Source organism: Drosophila simulans, chromosome 3L (genome assembly GCF_016746395.2).
Source record: "Drosophila simulans strain w501 chromosome 3L, Prin_Dsim_3.1, whole genome shotgun sequence".
Classification (NCBI taxonomy): Eukaryota; Metazoa; Arthropoda; class Insecta; order Diptera; family Drosophilidae; genus Drosophila; species Drosophila simulans.
The window spans coordinates 3,294,946-3,311,479 of record NC_052522.2 but is presented as its reverse complement, the minus strand read 5'-3'; the positions used below and the strand labels follow the sequence as shown (position 1 = coordinate 3,311,479).

The 16,534-nt window shown below is 45.1% G+C and overlaps 1 protein-coding gene across 8 annotated transcripts in view; it reads right to left on the bottom strand.

The window, feature by feature from the left end:
- Positions 1-16,534, bottom strand: part of LOC6736632 (spectrin beta chain, non-erythrocytic 5) — a 31,142-nt gene that overhangs the window by 8,163 nt on the left and 6,445 nt on the right. For 3 of the 8 annotated variants that reach the window (XM_016170782.3, XM_039293311.2, XM_016170775.3), the window contains exons 3-11: positions 8,051-8,241; positions 7,612-7,779; positions 5,961-6,077; positions 5,630-5,892; positions 5,434-5,563; positions 4,988-5,175; positions 1,898-4,871; positions 1,699-1,838; positions 31-1,641 (exon numbers count right to left, since the gene is read on the bottom strand). In XM_016170782.3, coding sequence (XP_016030233.1) covers positions 31-1,641; positions 1,699-1,838; positions 1,898-4,871; positions 4,988-5,175; positions 5,434-5,563; positions 5,630-5,892; positions 5,961-6,077; positions 7,612-7,779; positions 8,051-8,170 — 5,711 coding nt within the window. In that variant the 5' untranslated portion in view covers positions 8,171-8,241. Of the gene's footprint in view, positions 1-30; positions 1,642-1,698; positions 1,839-1,897; positions 4,872-4,987; positions 5,176-5,433; positions 5,564-5,629; positions 5,893-5,960; positions 6,078-7,611; positions 7,780-8,050; positions 8,242-9,359; positions 9,465-16,534 lie in introns of those variants that run through there. The other 5 variants (XM_039293310.2, XM_016170776.3, XM_016170777.3 and 2 more) reach the window with 3 other exon arrangements.

Here is a 16,534-nt window from a genome sequence, read left to right as displayed (position 1 = left end):
CCTACAATCCCTATTATAAACACTACTCACCTAAGTTGTTCCTGTCGCTTCTCAACCTCATTGGCATAGGGGCTCTCTGAATCGATTAACTTCTTGGCCAACAGCTCACACTGATCCACTCGATCTGCTCCGACTTCTACGCGGTGTTTAAGGTCATCGAATTTGTTCTGTAACAGCTGCAAGTGCTCGAAGTCCTGACCGTAGTCCTCTGAGGAGGCGGCCTGCTCCTGCTCCCGGATCCATTGCTCTACTTCGTCCGATTCCAGGAAGTATTCGTGCTTGTAGAGGCTCTCCATCAGGCGACCCTGTCGCTGGGAGGCCAGTTTGTGCAGGGATTTCAACATCTTCTCAATGAGCTGTTGCTTGGCGGCCAGGACCTTGCTGTCCGGATGATTGGCGGCCACCATTGCAGCGCAGCTGTGTCCCATTTCGGTTACAATTCCTGAGTAGGTGTCCAGCTCCAGCTCGATGGTCTTGTGCTTGGTGAGTAACTTGGCTGCGGAATCGCGATCACGGCCATATTCCGTGGACCGCAAGACGTTGTTACGCTCACCTAGCCAGGACTCGATCTCGCCAGCGTCGAACAGATACTGCTGAGCCTTGAGGGACATGTCGAGTTTGCGGGACCGTTCGCCACAATGGCGCTCCAGATCCTGCCATGCCTGCTCCAATTGCTGGCACAGGCTCTCCACTTGCTCTCGCTCCGGATGCTGTTGCGAGATCAGAGATTGACCCGCCACCAGGGCCTTATTGATCATTGGCTGATGGCCCTTGATCTCCGCCTCCAACTTCTTGTGCTTCTTGTGCAGGGATTGGGCTTGGTGCAGATTTTGACCCAATTCATTGGACTTTGCTGCCGGCAGGTGTTCGTTGATCCACTGGAACTCCGAATCCAGTTCGAAAACAAACTTGTGGTAATTCAGGCTCTCTTCCAACTTTGCTCTCCTACGCTGGGTAGGATCACGCAGATCCTTGAATCGCTGCTGCAGCTCCTTGGTTCCGGCCTCGATATTCTGGGCATTGAAGTGACCTCCGTGGGCCATGTCGTCGCCAGTTGAAACCAGTTCCGCTACCTTCTGATCCCAGATGGTGATTTCCGACTCGAGGATTTGCTGCTTGTTGATCAGGTCCTTGCAGCTGCGCAAATCGTTGCCTACATCTCCACTTCGCAGAGCAGCGTCGAGTTCATCAACCTTCTTCTTGGCATCCTCGAGGGAACGGTTATGTTCTCGCTGAGATGCGGCCTGTTCCAGCTTGCGACCCTTATCCTCGGACAGGGTGAGTAGATCCTTCCACCGCTTGTTGAGATCGGCAACCCGGGATTCCACCTCAGGCACTCGATTTCCAGCTTGGACCAGGGCCTGTCCGTCCTTAGTAACATTCCTTAGCTGACCCTCGTTGGCGCGAAGTTCCCTCTCAAAAGCCTGATGCTTCTGCAACTTGCGAGGAAGATTGCTTAGATCGCGGTAGTTCTCATCGCCTGCAATCCTCGTCTTATCCTGGAGCCACACTTTGAGGTCATCAGCCTCGGCGGCAAACTTGTGGAAGTCCTTGGAAGCTTGGAGAAGGCGTTTGCGCTCAAAAGCACGATCTTTAACTGCCTTGCGCTTACCCAGCACCTGATTTCGGCGATCTCCGATACTGAAAGTTAATGGATTGGTTAGGGTTTGACCATGTCTCCAGGATTCTATAACTTACTATTTAGAATCGTAATGATCGTTAGAAATCAGCTTGTCTGCATTATCTGAGAAGCCTTTAAGGATCTTGTCCTGAGCCATTAGACTCTTCTCAAAGTCCAGATGACGCTTAAGAATGGCCTCCACTTCATCCAAAGAGGCCTGAAAAGAAAAATGTATGAGTTTCTAGAAAAAGATAGCCAAAACCTAAAACTACTTACCCCCAGGTTGTTATACTCGAGGAAGGCCTCGTGGCTCTTGGTGGTGGCATCGATCTTATCTGCCTCACGGTTGAACATTTGCAGATCGACACACTGCAGCAACCACTTCTGCTTCTCGGCCCAGCCGCGATGAATGGCATCTTGTTCGGCCTTCAGGCGTTCAATCACAGTCACCGTTTCTGCCATGTTGGGTTTGCCATCGGACAACTGTTTGCCCAATTGAATTACCTCCACGAATTCGGTGTCATGGGCACGGATATCATCGCCCAAATCGTTGTGCTTCTTCAGCAGGTTGTTTGCAGTTTCCACATCACGAGCGGACTCATCGGCATTCAGTTGATCCTTGACGGAGTCGATCCAGGCTAGAAGGACCTTGGCACTGTTGTTAAAGACCTGCTGACCCACCTCGCTTTCGATGCGGTTGCGAAGATCACTACCACGCTGTTGCACCTGCTGCCACATATCCTGCACCTCCTGTTGGCGGGCATTCACATTGTCTTTCTCAGCAGGATAGGCGTTCTTTACCGAGTTGCCCAAGTAGGTCACCCGATTAACCTTGTCCTCCACGGGAGCCAACTCCCTTTCCAGGTTCTGATGGCGCCTCTGCAAGGCTTGAACCGTGCGTAGATCGGGAGTGATAACAGCGGTGTCCAGCTGCAACATCTTCTCGCTCATCCAAACCTTGGCTTCGTCGCAGGTGCGGTTAAATAGTTCCACACTAGAGGCTCCTTCTAAACTCTTTTCACGTTGGGCCTTGGCATTATTTAGACGCTGCCAAATCTGGTGGATCTGGCGCTGGCGGGCGATGATCTTGTCCAGCTGCGAGTGACCTTGTCGACGGAAGGTGTCCACAGCGCCATCGATCTCCTCAACCCTTTTCGATGCTGCCGAGAGATCTGTGATAAACTTCTCGAACTTACGCTTGGCATTGTCCACACCCTCGCCATCGTCCGACTTGATCATGCGTTCCTTCTCCTTCATCCACTTCTCAAAGTCGTCGCATTCGCGATAGAAGCCAAACAGGTGAATGGAATCCTCCAGGAGGGCATGGCGTTTCTGGGCCATTTCCTGCAGCTCGTCGTATGTCTGGTTTATTCTCTGCTGCCGTTTCTCCACGCTATCTGCGTTCTCATTGATGCTTTGGGCAGAGGTTCTTCTCTGGACCAAGGGCTTGGGAGCTACGCTCACAGGTTTAATTCTCTTCACAGGTACCACCTGTCTGACCAGTATGGTTTTCTTCACCTTCTGCAGGGACTTGACCTTTTCAGCTTTCGGTACAATGCAGGCCACTGGGCGCGGCTCTACCTCACGAACATAGTTGGCGGGCACGAATCCCTCCACTCCATTATCCTTGCGCACACACCACCAGTCGTCGTTGGTCTTGGACTTCAGCAGCATCACCTCGCCCTTGTCCATTTTCATTCCCTGTCCTTCGAAGGGAAACAGAGATTTGACATGGGGTAACATCTTTGTCTCCGTCACCTTCTTGTGCTCCAGCTTCTCCACCCACTCGTCCTCCCAAACTTCCTTGGGCACCAGGCGGGTCTCGTTCACCCACTCCTCCTGTTCCACTTCGGGCAATTCTGGCTCTGCGGCGGAAAGTTCTAGGGTGCAAATGCCAGCCTTGATCAGCTTATCCGCCTGCTGGTTCAGATTAAGGATATCTCCGGAATAGGCATTGAGTTCACCCTGGAGATCGCGGTGACGCTGAAGCAAAGCCTGAGCAGATGGCTCATCGTTGCCATAGTCCCGGGAGTTGACCAAAGCCATCTTCTCGTTCAGCCATGATTCGGCTTCATTCGCATCGGTGTAAAATTGGTAGGCCTCGGCAGCATCTTCCAATTGACGACGGCGCAGCTCCACTAGTGCCTCTAAGGCCTGCCAGTGTTCCGCCAGGGAATCAATCCTGCTCTGGATTTCTGAGGACCTAGGGTGCTGCTCGCCAATCAGCCTCTTGCCTGCGGTCGACATCTGACCTGATTTAGGTTTTCGTGACTTGATTTCATCCTCCAAAGCCTTGTGTTTTTGCTGTAGGGAAAGAACAGCTCGCAGATCCTTGGCGGTGATGCCAGTTTTGCAGATACGTTGCTTGTCGACCAGCCAGGACTCCTCGTTGTCGTAATCCTCCATGAAGTGGTGGAAGTTTCGAGCCTCCTCCAGGCGGGCTCTTCTCGCCGCCGAACGTCGCAACAGTTCCGAGTACGCCTCTTCCAAATCCGCAAGGCGTTGAGCCAGCAAAGCGGCGTCCTTGTGCTCGGAGCTCTTGTAGGGCAGTGCTTGGCGATTGAAGCGCTTGAGAGTCTCTCCGTAGGTGTTAACCTGGAGTTCCTGCAGCGAGTGCGCCTGCAGTAGTTCTTCCACTCCCAAGAGATGGGGACCCACATCCTCGGAGGCGAACTGTTGCTGCAGTTCCCGCACTGCTTCTGTGGTGCTGGCAATTTCGCGGAGCAGGTTCATCAGGTTGCTCATCTGGGAGAGGTTGAGGCGTTGGTTTTCCAGCAGCTCCAGCAATTGGCGCCACTTTGCCATTACCTCCTGCTCTCGGCGACGCACTCGCTCCTTGCCATGGTAGTTTTCCCTGTCCAACTCCTCGGCCATGGCGGTCAAGTCATTGAATCGTTCCACACGCGCCAGGATATCTGCAGAGATTGCTTCGTGCTTCTTCAGCGTGGCATCCACTTGGCGCAGGTATCGTGGATCGGACAGCACTTGGATCATCTCTTTGAGATAACCCTCACGCAGAACCGACTTCTTCTCGAACTTGTAGTTCAGCTGCTCCAGTTTCTCCTGGCGAAGGAGTTCGTCACGCAAAGCGACTTCGCGATGATGTTCGGCATACTCAAGGATCTGCCAGGCTTTCTCGATGTCATTCACCAGCTGGCCGTCCTGGGGATTATACGGCGGCTGATTCAAAGCCTTCAGCAGAGTGTTGATAGTGAAGTACAGGGCCTCGATCTCACTGCGCTCCTTGTATCTGTTGGAGGGGAGGAGCATCATTAATAGATGAACTAGGGGTCATATGGGTCTCTGGGTATCCGAGCAGTGATCATACGATATATCATTTCCGGCTGGTCATGAACCTCTACTCACTTGGGTGGCTTCTCAATGGTGCGGTACTCCTTGAAGGCCAGCAGTTCTCGCTGGATGCCCTCCAGCGAGTTGGGCAGGTCGCGTTGCTCCAGCTCCAGCGTCTTCTGGCGGATCCAGCTCAGCAGGTTTGTGGTCAGACCCTCGTACTGCATCTTCTTGCGATCTGCGTCCATTAGCTGCCCAACAATCTGCGGGGGGATCGAGAAAGAGAGCTGGTTGAGCGACTTTCTAGGTGTAGGTCTGGACCCCACCCGAATCTGAATCTGAATCCGAATCGGAATCCGAATCCGATCGGGGGCCAATCCATTGTGAAGTAGAGCGTTAACTGTGGGACACCGTTACGCTGCAGCGACTTCTAGAGACGATGGGACTCTGCCAATGGCATCCGCATCTACCTTTATAGGCAGGTTCATAGCTGATGCCGGGTCCGACCCAGGTCTACTTACATTTGCTATGCGCTTGCCACTCTTCTGTTCGTTCTTCATGCGTGCAAAGGTGTGATAGTAGGAGGCCACATAGGTCAAGATCGACTTCTCATCGGGACGGGCCGAGTCAATGTCTTCCGCATCGAGCAGGCTAAAAGGGCGAACAAATTACAATTAATTTTGTTGACTTATTATTGATAATTTACAAAATTCTGACCTGGGAATGCCCAATTCGTTGGCGGCCGTGTCAAAGGCATGGTTAAGGTTGTCCAGGTTGGAGTTCTTCGAATTGACAATCGTACTGTACTCAAACAGATCGGGACGGTGCGAGTGGATGAGCGCATTGAAGCCCAAGCCGGAGCGCCAGGAGTTGGTGAAGTCGGTGATGTTGACGCCTGGATAGCCATGCGTCTTGCGCTGGCACCACAGGAGCAGTGCATCTTTGGCGGAACGCTTCTCGCTGGACTCGTTCTCCTCATCCTAAGTGAAACGTATTTGAATTATTAATGAAGCACTTTACTTATGCGACTTGCGAGAGGACAACTTACCACATCGATTTCAATTTCCTGAATCTGAAACCGCAGAATGATGGTCCAGATCAGACCGAGGATGAGACGGGGGTTGCCATCGACGATGTCCTCAGCACCAATGGACTCCAGACGGACCTAAAACGAAAGAAACCATCATGCATTATTTCCATTCTCCACTCCACACTATCTCTTCTGCATTTCTTTCAGTTCCCGTTTGGTGAATGGAGTGGGTAAGCTGCGTATTGGGTTACCAAGAGTTCCACATCCCACAGATACCGATACATCCGAACTGGGTCTGCGCCTGTCCAGCAAGTCACGCTTTATCAGGTGGAGGTGCTTGACCCCCGGCGGGTTCATGTGGGTCGCCCGCCTGCCATTTGCATTTATAGTGGGTCAGGGCGCGGACAGGTAACGCGCACGATAATCCCAGCGAGGAAAGCATGAGTTACTAGCTGATACCGATCTAAATCGCATTATCATAGCTACAAAGTGGCCAGCCGTTGGCTGCTGATTTATGTCCATGTGGAAAATTGAGTTGGAGTAGCATTTACTGGAAACTAGTTTACGAATTATAATTTTAAGAACCAATTACGGCTTCTTTTTAAATTCATAGAAAATAGAGAGGCATCTGGAGGAGGGTTATTGGTAGATTTATGATCGACGTTGTGCATAATTACAGATTTATAATTTATGCATGTCAGTTTATCGTTTTTAATAGTTCATAAAAAGGCAGTAAGCTAACTTTATTCCTGTACCCCGACAAACAGTTTGCTTTAATAGACTCGTTCCGAGTTATTCTGGTACATTAATGTTTAGTGGGGAGCTACGCCTTTTGGTTCTCCTAATGGCGACTGGAAATTCCGAGAGTCGTGCTCCGCTGAACGCTTGAATGGGTCCCCAAGGGATCCTCCATCGAATGCTCGCTTGTGCGTAAATCTTTCGCTCGGGCTTCTTTCAAGCCTAAAAACCAATTAAAATGCACTCAATACCCGTGTCACACACAAAAGACAAGCCCGAAAAACAAATGAAATACGAAATGAAATGGTGAAAAGTAAAACCGAAAACTTTCACTGCTTCGCCGCTTAAGAAACAAAGTGAATTAGTTGGACAGTGGGACAATTTGCTGCGTTTTAATTGCTTCTAATTAGATTAGAGCAGAGACACCTGACTAGCCAGAAGATTCGAAACTATGTCGCACGCTAAGCTCCCACTTTGCTCAATTAAAATCGAATGCACACGAGAGGTGCAAAGAAAGTACACATGTATAGTATGAGCGCGGCAGTGGAAAATGTGCCAAGCGCAACAAAGTGAAGCGAAGTCAAGGAAAAAATGCATTAGAAAGTATGCAAATATTTTAGATATTGCCAAGAAAACGCGGTGCCCAGGCCAGGTAATTAAATATATACTTTTTCGCCATGTCTTCGCGTCGAATCACACTTCCCGCTTCCCCGAGATCCGAGATCCCGACTCCAAGAGCCAGATCCGTGCACCTCATACGGCAAACAAAGCACGCAATGGCCACGCGCAGCTGCGCAGGCGCGACTTGCACTTTCTACAAATGCGTAGAGAGCTCTACACTCTCCAGTCTTCGGTCTTCGGTCTTTGGTCTTCCAGCAACTGCAACGCCTTCACTCCCTTCACTCGCCACCATTCATGTGGCATATCTCACCTTGGTGTGCAAGAATGCCAGACTCTTGTTGACATTTTCGATTTTATGGACGCGCATGCGTCCGCTGTTCGGCTTGCCCAGTTTCTCCGACGATATGATCTCCAGCAGCTTCAGCAGCTTGATGCCATCGGCCAGGTCTGTGAATAGGTCTTCGACCTCCATTTTGGCCTACAAAGAAGACGATAAGCCCAAATGTGAGTTGCATTCATAAATTGGTGGTGCCATAAAAGTTTCTTCCAATCAAAATTTCAAGTGAATGTATAATTTCGAATGTCATATACATATGGCGCTTTCATTTGAATACATCACTTTGATCGAGAAATTATAGTTTTAAAACAATGAAAACTTTATGGGCTTAGCAAAACAAAGCATTTCTTTCATTTCTACTTAATAGTAATTGAATTACAAGTATTGGAAGTGACCCAAGTAGTTTACCCACCTTGATCAGAAAGGAGTTCATCCATTTTGTGAATGTCTTCTTCTGAATGTGCAAGCGCTCCTCCTGCAGCGTTTTTATCCGCTCGTTCTCGAACTTGATGATGCCGTCCCGCTGGGTCATGCTGGCGGAGTTGCGATTGGAAGGCGTCGGTGTCTGCAGCGCGGAGTAGCCTCCCGGCTCATATTGTGATGCTAAGTGGGGGGAACAAAAATCTCGGATTAGTTCGAAGTCATACAAATGCAACGCAAAACGTTTAGCTTTAGTGTTTGTTTTGATTTTTTTTTTTCCAGGAAAGAGAAATGGGCAAACCACCTGACAACAGACCAAAATCAATAATGGGCATAGGGAAATAGAGGAAAAATACGAAAGGTATGTGGCAGAGATAGGGAAAGCACAACCGTGACGTACGAACCTATTGATTTAGAGATAACGAGTTATCGCCAACATAATTGCCTTTATAAAAAATCCCTGGCTAAAGTTAGAACCACATTCCAAGGCAGTTTATTTGTAGTCTTTCGATTATGTCAAACGTAATTCCTAATTTTAAATCATTCCATCAGCGGGTTCCCATAATGTCAAAGATTACCAACGGGTATTTCAAACGAAGAACCAACAAGCACTTTTTATTCGAACACCTCATCACGTAGTTGTGTTTTCTAGACCCGTAAAGATAAGCCATGTATCGATTGGCGTTTCACATTTGGATCTTAATTGAACCAAATTGTGAACACATTTCAAGTAAGCTTGATAGTGAATTTAGAATATAGTGAAAGAAATTTAAGATGTAGAAATTAGCAATGTGTTGCTTTATGTCAAGTAGCTTTACCTTGTGAAAGAGAAGGGTAATCTTCAAATTTCTTTTGTAAACAAGTGTAAGATAACTTCAGCTCTATCAACTATAAACAAACCAAGCTGTGACCAACTTTCCGACCCAGTAGATATACCCCCAGCAAGCGTATGGAAATCAAAACAGTCGCTGCCCAGCGATAGTGGTTCTGCGAGCTTATCTGTCGACTGCCAAAATTACTTCATACCCATGCTTCACGACTTTGTTACTTTTTTATCAACGGTTCGTTTTACGTAATACTGGCCAAGAGAATATGTTAAAAAGTGGACGGAAATGGAGCGGAAACTGCAGAAAGCGAAACCATATTTCTGGGCCGTTGACTCATTTGCCAAATATTTGCGCTCTTATCAACCAAAAATGAAGTTCCACCCAACTGAGATAGATAAGAGCAGGTTACTTTCGTTTCGGGATTGTATAATGATCGCGAGCTGCCAGGGGAAAAGTTCAAGTTCAGAAACCTACCCAACGACTGCCGTTCGTAGGATATATATCGTCGATACTCGTTGCGCGAGAAATTCGAGCGCAGCACACTATTGTACTCCATGGCCTTTGATCAGTGATTTCGAGGGTATTTCTCAAGATATCCGGGCTTTCAGCACCGAGTGCCGTTCCTTAAAGCTAATCTTTCGTTTTGTATTTCTATTTTGTATTTCGACACTAAGTTTCGTTCCTACGGTCAGATGTTCGCAGAGCCCGCGCCGTTTGGTCACTAAAAAACAATGTGTGCCCAACATTTTGCTCGCCCCAAAAATGTAGAGTGGGGGAAAGCTTCCTCCCCCTTTTGGCTCTGTTTATCAGATGAATTAAAAGCCAAAAGCCAAGAGTGGCAACAAAAATGCTTCTACTGGCCTATGGTGAATTCCCTTTATCGCACGTACTGATAGCAGTATGAGAAAACGGTTAAGGTATCTGGAAATCCTTGCCTTGACAAATAGCCAATAGACCCTGTTGGCTTATCTTATCTGCCCATAAATCCCGCATACCTCGGACATATGTTTTTTTATATATATATTATTTATGTATAGAGGGGAATGCACTTCCAATATCAAGTTATTTATGGCGCCCTATCACATCCCGCAGACTAATGAATGGGCCATTTAGAATAGCTGCCAAATTCGATCATTCCCAATGACATCATGCCAAAGAGTTATAATCTGCTGCCTACTCGGGTCGGGTGTCATAACTCCGCTGATAGATCATTACTATACATATGTGTGCCGCCAATGGCGTTGAGGTCACCTGGAAGGCATTCGCGGCTAATTGGCAAACAGAACACTTCGCTTTCGCAAATAGAAAAATCAATTAAAAAGAGGTGAAAACTAAACAATAAAGAACCAACAACAGCAACACCAACACGGCCAGTGTGACAATAAACTTTACCATACCGCGATAAGGTTTAACGCTTATCACTATCGAGTGGCAAACAAAGCCTGCAAAATGCGGAGTACGGCATAACTTTAGGCTTAGCAGGAAAAGCAATTAAAACTGTGCCTCCTTTATCCCCAAAATAGAACGTACCCCCAACAGACACACAGCTGTCTCTGGCCATAAACTATTTATACAACTGAAGTCGCCGGAAAAGGGAGGCAGCGGCAAAGTCAGGGGCAAATGCGAACCGAGGCTCGAAATTCCGGGCATCCTGTTTACTTCAATCGGGGCATACAACATGGTAGCAGAGCACATGCGCGGCAGCTGGGAGCAGGAACACTCGGATTGCGCGCCTTCTATTTCTATTTATAAACCACCACACTTCACTCATCGCAAACACTTTGAAAACGATTTTTATAGTTTCTCAACTTCTTCGGCGTTCTCTAGCTCTGTTTAGCAGATCCCAATCTCGCAGTGTTCCACATACACGGTTAGCTAATGAACAAGGCGTGCAACAACCTAGGAGTCGTGTAAGAATTTGCATAAATCAATAAACATTTGGCATTTTGTATGCTTAATTTTTATGGCCCATACGCTAAGTCACACATATCATTTAGCAAATCCCGAATTAAATGATACTTTAAAATATATCAAAAAGAAGTGAGGCATCTTTTTTGGCAACCTTTTTCTACTCAGATAACATCCGAGGCAGTTACCGATTTTAATTACTTTTGCGTGAGTGATGGCATGTATCTGATAAAAGCGTAATTTTTCTGTCATCTCCGCTTTGAACGGAAAATAATGAGACCTATAGCTCGGCAAATTAGGGAATTGGTGGTCTTTGTTGTCAAAAATTTCTACGCATAAAATTACCTCATCAGTGACTGGAAATTAAAATTCAGTTTTTGCCTCAGTCGAAAAGAAGAATACAGATTGACACAACACAGCAAGAAGAAACCCAGAGTGATATAAATTCTTTTGTTTGTGCCTGGCATGCTAAACAATTTCCAAAATCAACCAGAGAAAATAACAAACAATTTCAAAGAGAAAACAGCTAAGCTGGAGAGGAAAGAGCCACAGACTTGGATTTAATTTAAACAATAGAACTAAACTGGAAATGATCTATAGAGTTAGGTTTTCATTCTGCTAAAGTTAAACAGAGATTTATGATCATTTGGAATGATATACTTCAAGTTATAATACTCTTAACTTAATCGGGGATTTATGAGATAGATAGATGAACAGAAATGTATCTATTTCCACTCTTTTCTCATCAATATATACAAATATTCCCCCAACTCCATTAAAACCCAAAGTATTGGGTGGAGCTTCGAATGATTACCAAACATTTTGGCTGATTATTGTCTCATAGCGATACAAATGCCAAAGAAATATTACATAGCTCGTCGATTGCTTTCATGGCTCTTGGTTGCCTGGTTGCCTCTTGCTTTTGTTGAAATCGAAATTGTTTATAGAGAGCTTCACTCCGCTCATGTTTTTTTTTTCACTTTTTGACTTGCCTGGTACGATCGGACGTGTGTCTATGTGATGTGCCCCAAAAGTTATTTGCGAAAATTAGTCAATGTTGAGCCACACTCAAAAGCCCCCAGCTCCTCGCGGCCATTGCCTTTATTATAGCTTTTTGGCATTTGGTCACGCCCCCCGGAGGGGCTGTACCACATACGATGCGATAGACACACAAAATACACCCGCAACCCATGTTGTTTTGATGACATCATCGTACCTCGAATCTGAGTTTGATTCAAAGCCCAAAAATTCGTTATGTTCTTCAGGGTTCTGCGCATGCGCCACCGGCTACCGAATTCGAATTGGTTTTCTCCCTGCCTTCGTGAGTTCTTTTTATCTGGGTTTTGATTATGCAAATGCTGGATTCGATTATTTGGGGCGCCGCTTCAGCGGTTTTAACTGATTTTGTCAGTGAGACTTTGGCAATGAAACCCGTTTTCAATTGACGCTTTTCAACGGCTTTTCACCGCTTTTCTCCGGGCTGGGAAAATCCATCGAGCCATGATTAGAATCCAAAAATTAAATAGTCAAGCGATGACATCACTTTTTAACGAATAGAAATCTCCGGGGACAAAAGAAGCAAATGAAGATGACAACGGGTGGGATTTATTGAGATTCCATAGATATAGCACAAATTCCTCAAAACAAATTTCTCTAAATTCATCTTTTGAGCACAATGAAAATCAATTAAAAGTCAAATTCGCAGGGCGGTTCCAAATTCATAATAAATTTTAATCGATTGGAGATGCGAATCAACGGAAGATCCATTAATTTTGCGACCAAGGAGGAACTAGGCACGCGTCTTCATTTAATTGTGGTGTAATTAAGATTCGATATGGCGGATATAGGCCCATTAAACCAGATGGTTTCTGTAACAGTTGAGAGGAGCTAAGGAACGAACAGGTTTCCAAGAAGCCATGAACTTTGATTGATTTCCTTTGATTGGTGGGAAGTGCCAGGCAATTATGGATTTCGCAGATCCACGGGCGTTAAGTGTGACTAAATCGCTTTGATTGATTATCTACAACAGTATTCTAAGATTTTGAGATACAAACTAGAAACGTATAAGCGGAAACAGACCATGTAACTCGATAATTACACTGAACAATCACACTGAAGTTCGTTAATCTCTTATGGGAAAAATGGAAACTTTCACTTGAATGACACAAAGAAAATTGTCGAAAGCCAGCAGAAACTTTCAAACTATTCAAAAGTCGAGGCTAAGCTGTTCTACCAATTGTATTTCTGTTTGTTTTCTTTCCCAAAAAAAGCTGGTTTCTGATTAATTAGTTTCATCTACCCACTTCCTATTCGAATAGCGCCAAAAATATGACTTAATCGCAGATGATTTGCATATGGGGGAGACTCAATAAAAGCCGCAACACGTGTGAACCCAAAATTTTAAGCTCAACGAAGTTTGAGTCATCGAAGTGATATCTGTATAGTATATATATATAGTATACATAGTATATGAGCCAGCACTTATGACAAACACGTACCACTCACGACTAAGTCCAATATTTGCACAACAATCTAACACTTAGCTGGGGATTTGAGATATTTCCGGCGCGTTTCGCAGGAAGTTTCCAAAAGTATTTCGCCTTATCGATTCAGTTTCGGTTGGGTTATTTTCCCTCAGAGTTCAGTGGGGTAAGGTCGCTCCTATCGGCAGCAACCCTCGGAGCGTTTTACTTTTAATTAAAGTGTACGACCAAACGGCAAACGGCAATCAAATGATCGTCTGACAAGAGGGGGAACATTTCAATTTCATTTTTGACAGTCGGAGACCCGAAAATGTCACGAAAACAATCTAGTCATAACTCATATCTTAAACATCTATTTCAAAGAACCTAATTGAAATTGAAATCATGTGAGAAGCCCTTGGCGGGGAGTTTACCCATTGAATTTTTAATTGGCTAAGCCTGAGAATCGAGAATCGAGAGACAACAAATGTTTACTCAAGTGTCGGGCCATAAAAATAAAATCGTCATCGAAAAAGAAATATAAATTTGTTACATTAAGCGGGAATGGGAATATAAATTTGAAAGTTCTGGGCCATCAGAGTTGTTTAACATCGCTGATAGTGTATGATCGTTCATAATATACGACTTTTAAATGAGTATCAAACGATTTTGATGTGTTTTTTACGAGCCACGAACTCAGTCAGATATGGGTTTGTTATTTCAGACAGCCCAAAAACAAAACTGCATTCCGACTTCAAAAAGCACGTTGCGCAAACCACAGACCGAAATCGGGCAACAAAAAGTCAAGTTTACAATTACACGACAAAAATTCAGATTCGATGACGTTATAAGCACATTGGAGAACACTTTTTTATACGTTTTTGCGGTTTTGTGTGCAAACATTTCATGCATAATTTTACTCTCGAGTGCTTTCTGAAGAGCCCTCGAGAAGAGAGGTCTTCGCATAAAAATAGCAATAGCTTGGGATGGCTTATTAAGAGAGATCGAGGTTTCTTCCCAAGGTTCCCAAAGTCCCCTCTTCTCCCACAAACTCTATGGAAGAAGTTTGGCTTTCTTTCAAAAAATCGCCAAGCTTATTGAGCAGAAAAACTTAAGTCCGCTTACAATTTTCTTGCAAATGAGATTTTGCTTTAATCCCTAAAACATAGAGATAGGTAAAATATAATCTCAAAGCCTTGTGTACTGCAGACATGAAAGTACAATTTTCCTGATCGGATAATAGGATTTTATAGTAATCTTCTGAATGTATCTGAATGTCACTTTTGGCCATTGAAAAAGCTCTCTCCCAAGCAACATTCCCAAAACTTGTAGATAGCTTATCATAACAATTTGGCTACCATATCTCATGGTAATCCCCAGACGCAAATCTACTTTGCACATTCCTCTAATTAAATCCAAGTGCCCTGGGGAACTCTCTGCGGATCCGAATCTGCCGGGTGGCCAAGTGAAGGAATGCGAAACTCGTTTCTGCCTTGCGGCATATGCAAATTCCCATTGGCAACTCGCTGATGAAGACTTTGCTGTTGGTTGCTGCCCGTCGCGTCATAATCAAAATCGCAAATATGGAATATGGAAAAATGGGAAATGAAGATCATAAGACTTCACGCTACAATGCTAAACAGTCGCAGCAGACACATATTTTTTTCGGTCGGAAACCGGTAAAAATTACAACAAACAGAACCCCAAAGAAGAGCAGACTTCTGGAGAATATCTTGTTTGGAAAGCTCCACGTAGCCGTTCAACTTCCCCCCATTTTTTTTTTGCGCCGCTTTCCGTTCATAACTTGTTGATTGTCTGATGTCAGCGTTAAAGTAAATATTTTCTTATTTAAGCGTGTAATTTTATTTTCAGTCGCCGCGGGAACATAACCTTTTAGCCATTTTTCGTCGACTTGGTTTAAAATATAGTGTTATATAAGCGAACTCAAGGTTACGCGGCCTGCTTTTTGCTGCATGCAAATGTAAAACATTCTGTAACCCACCAGTCACGACTATAAAACCGCTCGATCATCGGACTCCGAGCTGATCTGCGTTCCCAGCTAATTAATATGACAAGACACAGTCACTATTCTCGGAATTTTTTAGTTATAGTAGAGCTTCGATGGTTGGAAAAGTCTGAAAAAGAAAAGGTCTTCCTTTGGGCCAACATAAGACTTTTACTCCAAGCTTGTTTCTTATATAATTTATTAAATCAGTAGCCTTACGATTTAGTTGTTTATGGCCCAGCTAGCCTGTAAAACAATTCTCTATTTTCTCACAGACTTGAGAGTCTGACTCATTCCAAGCTCTGACATCATGGAGCTGTTTTCATCGATTCCTGCACATAAGCAAAGTGCATTTAATCAGTTTTTATCGCAAGTTCGACAGTTGATAACTACCGTGGGTCACTATCTACCACCTTACAGATAGCTTCTATCTGCAAAGTCCACCGCGTGGGCCATAAACTTATTGAATCGCCGAAGAAAGTCATAAATTGCAGGGACAAGTTATAGTTAGACAAGTCACCTCTTTCCGTTCGCCTTCGAGGCCCCATTAGCAGTTTGCAATTCAGTTAGCCACTTCAGTAATTTACTCAAGGCATTTCATTCGTGTCATCATCATCATCCGAAGTCTTTAGCTCAAAATGCCTTAACTGGCTGGCTTTAACTGATCGCTTAGCCGGGCAAATCCATGCGAAAGAACTGGAACGCATAACGCTCATAACATAAATAACAGCACAACTCACGCACTCACGAAAATCCGAGGAGAAAGAACCATTTACAAAAAGTACGCCAAGGAATGCCAAAGTGAAAGAAGAACAGCCGGGCCAAGCCAAGTCAAAGCCAAAACCCAAAGCCTCTAGCAAGGTAAGACGCGAGTACCGCCTCGAACCGGGCTCAAAAGCCCAAGTAGAGGAGGGCTCAGGACGTACAGTGCAAAAAAACGGGGATATGTTTATTAAGATTCCACAATCAATGCCATTTATATGCCTAAAAACATTTACTATGATCAAGTAATGGGATTTCTTTCAGTTTAACATTAATAAAGATATTAACGTATTACTATGAGATCGTTTTATCTGTATTACCTATTTCTTAACTTAAGTTTACACCTTTAATAAATCTTTTTAGCAATATCTTATTACTTTTGAGCCTACATGAAAGATCTTTAATTACTTCATTTCTTGTTTTAAATATTATCCCTTTTCGATTTTACCTCGATTACCACAATATTTTGGCCAGTGTCTTTGGACAGCCTTCAAGCCTTCACAGCTGTGCTT